Source organism: Benincasa hispida, chromosome 6, assembly GCF_027475165.1.
Source record: "Benincasa hispida cultivar pf3 chromosome 6, pf3_genome.v1.1, whole genome shotgun sequence".
NCBI classification, from domain to species: domain Eukaryota; kingdom Viridiplantae; phylum Streptophyta; class Magnoliopsida; order Cucurbitales; family Cucurbitaceae; genus Benincasa; species Benincasa hispida.
The window spans coordinates 12,676,979-12,687,117 of record NC_143483.1 but is presented as its reverse complement, the minus strand read 5'-3'; the positions used below and the strand labels follow the sequence as shown (position 1 = coordinate 12,687,117).

General features: G+C 40.6%; 1 protein-coding gene across 3 annotated transcripts; it reads left to right on the top strand.

The window, feature by feature from the left end:
* The first annotated feature begins 68 nt into the window (after positions 1–68).
* On the top strand, positions 69–9,600 carry LOC120080576 (GPI transamidase component family protein / Gaa1-like family protein). Of its 3 annotated transcripts, none has more exons than XM_039035286.2 (6): positions 69–1,296; positions 1,403–1,494; positions 1,761–1,860; positions 6,887–7,745; positions 7,884–8,017; positions 8,448–9,600. In XM_039035286.2, exons 1-6 carry the CDS (start codon positions 1,211–1,213, stop codon positions 9,319–9,321), a joined length of 2,145 nt encoding a protein of 714 aa, XP_038891214.1. In that variant the 5' UTR covers positions 69–1,210; the 3' UTR covers positions 9,322–9,600. The 3 variants fall into 3 exon arrangements, with proteins under 3 accessions (XP_038891214.1, XP_038891215.1, XP_038891216.1); XM_039035287.2 differs by having other exon boundaries at positions 1,098–1,296; positions 1,423–1,494; XM_039035288.2 differs by lacking the exons at positions 69–1,296; positions 1,403–1,494; positions 1,761–1,860 and adding an exon at positions 5,756–6,476.
* Positions 9,601–10,139: the final 539 nt, after the last annotated feature.

Below are 10,139 nucleotides of genomic sequence, written 5' to 3'. Positions count from 1 at the left end.
CGGATCACCCAGTTTTTGGGCGAAATTAAATTTGCCACCATTTTCAAATGAGGGTTTTTAATGTTTGCGGATGGGTGAAATTATCCAAATGAATTCACTTAGAAAAGTTTGTCTCGATCTTTAGTTTTCTTGTCTTTTCTGACATTGTTTTCTTTTCTCGCTCATATATTACTCTCATTTGTTGTCTTGCTTTCGCTCTCGCATGTTCGATTTTGTCAAAATTAGTCGAAACTGCTCTCCTCTCTCACAGTCGAAATGACTATTGTAGACTTGTCAGAACCTTCTCTCACTCTCGCACTCTCTTTATTTTCCATTGTCTTGTTTCTCTCACACTAAGGTTTTGTGAAATTATCAAAATGAACCTGAGTACACAAAGAAGTCCATCTCGCTCTCTCTCGTTCTCTCGCTCCCTTTCCTCGCTTCCTTTCCTCACTCGCAAATTGATCCTCTCTTATTGTCTCACTCACTTGTTATCACACGCTCATTCTTTCTTCCTCTCTCAACCTCTCAAACTCTAGTTTTATCGAAGTTAGTTGGAGCTACTCTCCCCTCTCACGGGCGGAGCTGCTCCTATGGATTTGCTGGAGCATTCTCTCGCTCTAACACTATCGTTTTTTATGGCTCTCTTGTGTCTATCGCACTATAGTTTAGCTAAAGTTGGTTGAAACTATTCCTGTGTACTCAGTAGTGGGTAGTTTCGCCAAAGTTGATTGTGCTAGTAAAGTTGTGGTCGCATCGACGAAAAAAAAGGAAAGAGAAGAAAGAAAGAAATTTGAAAGAGAGAAAATCTGTAATTTTACTCGTCCAAAATATGGACATAATATCAATTAATGAAGAAAGAAAAAAATTTGAAAGAGAGGAAATCTGTAATTTTACTCGTTCAGAATATGGACATAATATCAATTAATGTCGTTTTTTAATAAGTGGAAAATTTTTTATTTTGGGCCGCAATTATCTCCATAATCAATTGAGAATCGAATCAAGAATCCAGCTGGTCCGAATAAACCGGTCGTCTTGCTTTTATACTCAACCGACCGTTTAGACCGGATACCGAATACTGCCCGGTTCATATGGTGGGTTGTCCGTCTTGGTTAACTGAGCTCACCTGACATTCTTCTCCTTCTCCTTCTCCTTCTCCTTCTTCTTCGTGGTTTCTCATTTTTGCAACAGATTCAGAGCAATTGGGCGACTGTGAAGATCGCCTCGTCCGATGGCTGAGACCGAGAAACCAAAAACGAAGGCGCGGCCGATTGTGCGTTTGGGGATTTTCCTAATTTCACACAGTATTTTCTTCAGGTACGCTGTTGTTGATTTTACATGGATTTGATTCTCAGTTTGTATCAGAATTTAGTGATTAATTAATGTCCTTGATCTTTTCTTTCCCTTTCTGGGTGTTTTCTAGCGTGATTTGCTTCTCTGCAGGGGTTTTAGCTCTTCTACTACTACCAATGTTCTCTATGAACACCTACATTTCCGAGAACGCTCTCATGCCAGGTCCGTTTGGTTTCTTTCTTAGCTTATCATTATCCATTTTTTTCAAGCATTTATTATTCTTCATTTTTATGCTTTCGCGATTTATCTCCTGGTGGGTTGAATGATTTAAGATAAATTACAAATTAAGATTCATTTGATGTTGCGATGTATCTGAAATTATAGGATCATAAAATTTATGCCTTCTTGTTTTCTTTGCGCTGATCTGTTCATTTTACCTTTATTTGGATAGATAGGACTCTTAACTGTGGTATTGTATTTTCCCACAGGTTCTGCAAATACCATGCTTTCGGGTTGGGAAGTCTCAGAGGCGAACAACTTAGTAAAGGATCTGAAGGGTTTGAATTCAAAGCCTGGCTCAGCGATCTTGTAAGTACTTACTACACTGGTTTTATCCTTTTTATGTCTCCTTTAAAACTATAATGGAAAACTTTTAATGCTTAACTTGTAGTGCTTATGATTTTGAGTATTACCACTTCACAGTGTAATTTTTTCGTGATTTATGTCTTGTATGCCCTGACATGAAAATGGTTTTGTGCATATGCATGCTTTAAATGAGTCTAAGCTTTTTGAATCGGTGAACTATTTGTATAATTGCAAGAATTTAAGTCAATGAAGGGTAGGCTAACCTTCAAGTTCACTTGTATGCTATAGTTCACATATCAATTCACTAAATATTTAAATATGTTTTTTTTTTCTTATAGGAAAATCAACTTTCATTGAGAGAAAAATGAAAGAATACAAGGGTGTACAAAAAAACCAACTCCCGAAAGCAACCCCCTAAAGAAGGGGTTTCCAACTAAGCATGATGTTGGCTATAGAGTAATTACAAGAAAACTTCGAAACCGAAGCCAAGAGCGACACGTGAAACCTCACTAAAGACCAAATCTCACTAGGGTCCTTTTCCTGACCTAATATCCCACAACATTGCACACACCCCCGCAAATCACAACAAACGGCCCTTCTTTCTGAAAGGCGTATGGAGGAGAAACTCCTCGATTGTCGTGTCAATATTTCTTTGGCCAAATATCTGGACATCAAACTCCTACAGAAAGCAAATCCACACAAACCTCGTAAATTGACAATCCCAGAGAAGGTGATCTAGGTTCTTCTCCACCTTCCGACAGAGAATACAATAGAAAGGACCCATAAGCGAGGACCCCTTCTCAGCGATCCTATCCAAAGTGTTCATACGACCAAGCAAAACTTGCTAGGTAAAAAATTTAATTTTCTTTGGTATCTTAATCCTCCAGACCATACCATAAACCGAATCACTAACAGGAGAAGGATCCAACAACGACCTAAAGAAAGATTTACAGGAGAAGTCCTTGAGAGGATTAGGCTTCCAGACACGAATATCCTTTCTTCCCTCCCCAAAAGTTGCACTCATCCAACAACGAAAGAATAGAGGCAATCTCCGTCATCTTCCTATCGGATAAATGATGGCGAAAACCAAAAGAAAATGACACCGTGCTCCCCGACCAACACCAGAAAGTCCAGACGATTTTTGAAAGAAGACAAGTGATAAAGATGAGGGAATGCAAAACAAAGAGGACTATCCCCGACTCATTGATCTTCCCAAAAGTAAGTATCATGACCGTCCCCACAATTCAGCGAACGAAAATGGAGAACAAGGCAAGCTCTAACACGATATCTTTCCAAGGGTTCCGGTGTGTGCCTTTCTCCCTCTTTACCATCCAGACAAAGGGATGAGTTTTTTATTTGCAATCAATGACTTTATGCCACTAGGATTCGGGTTCAAGGGCAAAACACCACAACCACTTAGCCAACAGAGCTTTGTTTCGAAGTCGTAAATTCCTAATCTCTAACCCCTTTGGTGCACAGGGCGCCCCACAACCTCCCAGCAAACCAAATGAGATCCTTTACCTTCATCCACACCTTCCCACAGGAAGTCTCTCATGTATTTCTCTATACTTTTGTAGACCGAGCTTGGAGTCCTAAACAGGGAAAGATAATAAACAGGGATGCCACTCAGGATAGAACTGATCAGTATAAATCTCCTCGCCTTGGAGAAGTAGCCTTTCTAACAAAGAACTCAACCTTGTCCGGATCTTCTCAGTAATGGGATCCCAAAACAACAAAGTTCTCGGGTTACCTCCCAGAGGGAGACCAAGATAACGAGAAGGAAAAATCCCAACCTTGCAACCAACCTTTCTAGCCCACCTATCAAGCTCGTCCTGTTCACAGTTAATATCCAGGATTTGACATTTGCTCGTGTTAATTTTAAGCCCTTACATAGCTTCAAAAAATAAGGATTGAAAAGGAGTTCTCATTACCCGAATAGAACAAGATTGTATCATCAGCGAATTGAAGATGGGACAAAGCGACCTCCTTATACCTGATCTTGAAAGGCTCAACCATGTTTCTTTCCACCCCCCTAGAGATAAGACGACTTATAACATCCACCACAATAACAAACAAGAAGGGGGATAAGGGGTCCCCTTGTCTCAACCTCTAGAAGTCTGAATCGATCCCTTAAGTTCCATTTAATAAGGATAGAGTAGTGTACATTCCTAACACAGTCCCACATCCACATTCTCCATCTGAACCCAAAATCTTTCTTCTCCAACACTTTATCCAAAAAGTCCCAATCGATGTGATCATAAACCTTTTCAAAGTCGAGTTTGAAAATGACACCCTTTCTCTTATTAGCCCTGTGGGAAAAGACAATACCACAAAGGTTTCCACCATAGACTGCAAAATGCTCCAAACCAACTCTGCCTTGAGCAAATCCCAATTATCTTGGAAAAAAGCCATAGAAAACTCAGTTGGACCCAGGGATTTTCTTCTATCACTTCTGAAGACCGCCCTCCTAATCTCTTCCAAGGTAAAAGGGGTCACCAACTCCTCATCCTCGGCAGTCGAAATGGGACTTCAATCAATACCTCTAACAAATGGTTTGGCCCCACCCTCAGGACAATACAGCTTAGAGAAAGCCAATAAGATCTTATCCTCAATCTCTTTGTCGTTTCTAGTGCACTCCCCATTCTCCAAAATCAACTGACCTATATAATTCTTATCCCTTCTACCACTACCACTCTATGGAAAAAGGTAGTATTGCTATCCCCTTCCTTTACCCACTTGATCTTAGCCTTTTGGCCCTAACTGACTCTTTCCTAATCACTTTAGCAAGCTCCCTTTTTAAGAAAAACCTCTCCTCCCTCAAAATACTATCCAAATGGCCGTCCACTTCAATCTCCTCAATCCTTCCTAGGATCTCTTTCTTTCTTATCGAATTATCCCCAAACACTTCTTTGTTCCAAGTCTTAAGCTTCCCTCTTAGAGCTTTTAGCTTCCCATAAGACGGTACCCTTCCCACTTCCTATGGCTCGGCGTGTTCCACCAAGCAGACATATTAGTCTTAAAACAGGGGTGTTCCAACCACATATTTTCAAAGCGAAAAGGACTCGGTCCCCATCTCTAATCTCTTGTAGCCATAACGATAGGTCAGTGGTTTGAGGTTATCCTAGGTCCCTTTAATTGCCTCGGACTAATAAATTTATCAAAAACCTACCAATTCTCATCACTTGCCTACAGTTAGCCCACGTAAAATTACCATTAATCGGCAGGGGGGGTCGTCACACAATCTGCTATCCGCAATGAAGGTATTAAAGGCTCTCATGGAACTGGTAATTTTGCCTCCAGACGCTTTTTCCTCAAGGGAGCGAGTGACATTAAAGTCCCATGCAACACACCATCTAGGACCACAATACCCATAGAGATTCCCTAATTTTTCCCAAAAATCACCCACCCACCCACCCCCCCCCCCCAGGCCTCGGGCCCTAAAAACTCAGAAATCTTCACCTTCTCTATCAAGGAACGAGATAGATAAGAAGTTTCCCCTGACCACCTTCCCGACCAAGTAAGAACTAGTGCTCTACATCACCAGAATACCACTTGAAGAACCAATCGACTCAAGAAACTCCCTCTCAACCCTCCTTCTCTTCCAAATACTTGCAATCCTCTCAAAACAAAACGAATCTCTTTTAGTTTCCATTAAAATCACAATATTCGGATTTTCTTGCCTAAGCATCTCCTTCACTAACCTCCTTTTAACTTTTCCTTCCAACCCCCTCACATCCAGGAGAATTTTCAACATTGGACCGAAATGTGGCCGTGCCTCCTTAAGCGCTTTCTTGCTCCCATAATTGACAGAAATGTCTAACTTTTTCAGCTCCCTAGCCAATTTGTTGCTGCTTTCCTTCCTTCTCCCTTTACCCGCACCCACAACCTTTGAACCTTTCAAAACTCCTTCTCCGCCCTTCGCCTCAACCAGGTGAATATCCGCCGAAGCTAGAGCGGCCCAACTCTTACTCGTCTCACCTCCAAAAGCTGAGCCTACTTGACTGCCAAAGGGGACCATCCCTGGAATTAGAATCCCCAACAACTCCTCTGTTGGGTAAGAGCATACCTTCTCGCCCTGCCCCATCACCCGTGGCTTGGACCATCTGGTTAAATAATGGCCACTTTCCCATTGAACTTAGTGGCGAAGAGGGTATAACACACCCTGGATATGAAGGAGGATGTATAAAAATGGGATGGGAAAGAACACTCTCATGGCCCGTTGGGCTCCCCCTTCCCCTCCCGGAAAGTACGGAAACGAAGGAAGTTATAGTGAGAAACAACCTTTCCCCCTCCCTTAGCAAACCCCAACCTGGAATGAGGAAGAGATACCAAAGAAAGAGGACTCATCTGGCTTGAAGAGCTGGCCACGCTTACCACCGGATAAGAAAGAGAAGTGGCCCCACAATAATGTGATAACGGCAGACCCTATCGTCCGTCAAGTTCACCCTTCCTCCTTCCCAAGACAAAAACAGCGGGCCAGAAGCTAAATATTTAAATATGTTGTCTAACTTTGGCTTTCAATATGAAGTTCTGAATGACTTCAATATTAGCGTCCTACATTTACAAGCTTAAGAGGTTAGGAGAAACAGGCAAGCTGGGAACAGTCCTTGCCTGGAAAGGTATTAAAAAAATAGTTTTAAAATTCTCATACGCTCTAAATATATCAAATGAATGATTTCGCCAGAAAAGTGGTATATGGTATTGTTCTCTGATATGTGTGATGTCTGCGCTAGTTTCATTTTATTTGACCATGTTGTCTGTGCATGTGGATTGGCATGTTATTACGTTTGTCAAGAGAGGTATGGGTGCATAGAGGTGATAAACTAAACTGCATGTAATTTTTTTCACTACTTATATTCCAGTGTCCTTCATAGTTATTTAGTTATCTTCCCGTAGAACTTATCAACAGCGTCTTTTTCACATTTGCATAAGCATTATCTTCTTCTTTCCCTTCCCTCTGTTACCACTCCAAGTCTATTTTTCTACTCACCTAATGATAAACTAATTTGATTTTCTGTTCATTTTTCAGTGGAAGCCAGCAGATTTTAGCACAATATATATCAAAATTGGGAGCAGATGTTAATTACCACAGGTTCCACCCGCAATCTAGCCAGTTCCATCCACTGCACTTTTTCTCTAGCCCTGATTCAGGGATCGTTCGGGGCAATGTTAGCTGCATGACACAGGGTATTAACACTGTTGGCATAATAAGAGCACCACAAGCAGATGGAAAGGAAGCCATTGTTTTGGTGACACCTTACAATCCTGTTAAGACCAGTCTTCATGATACTTTGTCCCTTGGCATTGCTTATTCAATATTTTCTTTGCTTACACAAGTAACTTGGTTGGCCAAAGACATTGTATGGCTCGTCGCGGATTCACGATATGGGGAATATGATGCAGTTTCAGCTTGGCTTAGAGACTATCACGCTCCTGTATTTGGTCGATCCAGCGTGATTGACACAGATGCTTGTACTGAAACAAATGTCCTTTATGAAGTTGAAGCAAACCATGCGACAGAAAAAATAAATCTAGATGATTTTAAACGTGCTGGAACGATGGCTGCAGCCCTTGTTATTAAGGTTTCAAATAGAAGCGAACACTTTGAGGATAGTCTCAGTGTCTATGCTGAAGCGTCTAACGGTCAGATGCCGAACCTGGACCTCATCAATATTGTGAATTATCTAGCAGTACATAGGCAAGGTTTTCGGATTAAGATTGAGAAATTTTGGCCTCTACTAGATTGCAAATGGCTCAAGGTTTTGGGCGAAGTTTTTGAGTCAATAGGAAAGATTATCAGAAGCTTGAACTCTGAGTGGAAATTTGGCATGCCAGCTTCTGACTATGTTGATGGCACGGCCACACTTGCAAGTTCGTTGTACTACCAGGTGGTTTACACTTCCGGTTCATTTTCTAGGAGACTGTTGTTTATGATTTCATTTAATGAAATGAGGAAGGTTGTTTTCATTTATGTTAATAATTGAGATTATTTTCCCTTAAATTATCCATGTTCTTCTTGCCATTAGGCTGTGGGTATTCCTACTGGTTCCCATGGGGCTTTTCGAGATTACCAAATTGATGCAATTACTGTGGAGATGTCCCCCAAATTTTCTTCTGCTGTCAAGGTCAGGCGTGATGAATTCATACTGCGAGGTGGCCGGTCAGTGCTCATTTTTGCCTCAAGGATTTTATAACGTGTCCTCTCACCTCTAAACTTTTAATGGCTCACTACATGAATAAATGTTTAAAACCAATGGTTTCTTGAATGGGGTTAGGTCAACATCAAATATTACTTTTCTACCCTTTTCTTATCATACATTATTTTTTTCCATTTTTATCTTCGTGTTGCTTTGTCAATCTTCCATGTTTAAATTCTAATTTGTAAATAATTTTACTGGGGATAAGAGAATACTTTTTCTTTGCGAAAACGAATTTTGATTGACTGATAGTTTTTTTTTTAATGAATAGAATATACGTGTTAAATTCATTCAAGTGAATTATCGCCCAGCTTATTGGTAATTCTGCATGCTGGAAACGAAATTTTCCTGTTCCTTTTGATTTGGCTAAGGACTTTGTAGTTGGTTGTGCAGGTTAATTGAAGGAGTTGTACGGTCAGTAAACAACCTCCTGGAGAAGTTCCATCAGTCATTCTTTCTATACCTTATGGTATCCACCAGCAAATTTGTATCAGTTGGTGTATATATGATTGCATTTGCACTCCTTGTTGCTCCACTACCAGCAGTTGCGGCCGCTCTCTATTCCTATGCCAATAACATGAATCTAACCTTGGAAAAGGTCGAACCTCCAGCTCCAGCAAATCCTGACAATGAGCTTATTGTCTCTTTAAGATCATGGAAATGGCTTAATGCCGCAAAAAGAGTTTTTGTTGTTCATCTATGGGGTGCTGTTGTTTCCTTACTTCCGTACTTCATCTGCCAAATACCTGGTTACAGTCCTACGGCAAACTCTATTATCTGGGCGTTGCTTTCGCTGCTCGCGCTTCTAATTTTGTCTGTGATATTAGGCTCTCCTCTTGGTTCCACTAAATCTTATGAACAGCGGATTCAAGAGTGGGCTTTCCTGAAAGCAATGACCACCTCAACGGCCTTTATTAGTTTGTGCCTAATGTCAGTAATTAACTTTGCTACTGCAGAACTTGGAGCCTTTTTGGTGGTGTCCATGTGCTTGTTGGCACATCCCCTGAAGCTTGATTTAATGGCTGGAAGCTTTAAAGCTCTTTCAAGGGCAGCCTGTAACATTGTTCTGGGATTCATAGCTTTTCCACCTGTTACTTTCTTCTTGTTTAAAGCTGCTTTGCAAGGTTTTGACAATCTACATATTGGCGACTTCTGGAACTGGATGGAGACCCTCTGGGCATGGAACAGTGCTACTTTTCTCTACTTAGGTATGGTTCATCTTCCATGCTGGGTATTATGTACACAAATTTTACTTCATCCATGTTGAGTACCTTATTTAGTTTTTTCCGTGACATTTGATTAGACCAGCCAATTAATAGATTCTTAGAGTACCTAAATTTTGTATTTGATCTGTAGGCTGAACAGTTAATTCATTGAACTTTTACTTAGTCCCTGAGAAATAGGTTTCAACTGTATTGGAACAAGTTACACGTTCATCTCTGTATGGTAGCTTCTGTAAGCAGGCCTTAAAGCCTACTTTGTGTTACTGTTGTTTAAACTTTATACTTGTAGGATTAATACAGTAAACTTTTACCTTCTTGGAAAATGCTTTTGGCTGTCCCCCCCAGTTTGTTGGTATCTTATACCACACATAGACATAGAGAATGAGAGAATTTGACAAAAATTAGCAGCTGAGGTTTATTTTAATCTTCGAGCCATAGTGTTTCATCATGTCTGAAATGAAGATGAATATTACGGACGAGGTGGGGTTTTGTTTCAAGCTTTGGGATTTTGTTCCTCTCCTGATTCTTCAAGGGATTAGGTCCTTGGTAAATGTTCTCTTTTCTTGTTTCGTATTTATGTTCCCCCCCCACGCGAATGAATTTTATGGCATAATTTCTGTTTGTAGGTGGACTTGAATGTTTTTTTTTTTTAGAACTCAACAATTTTGGAGGTGGACGATTAAACCATTAACTTTAGAATGGTAATTGATGTCAGTTCATGGAGCTATGCTCAGATTGACATTGGAGTTGAACGTTTGATACCGTATATGTAGCTAAAAATTTATAAGTTCTCATTATCATCTCCTCTTCTTTCATGAATTTGTTTAAGATTTCTCATTAGCTAACATGTTTGCCCCCATGA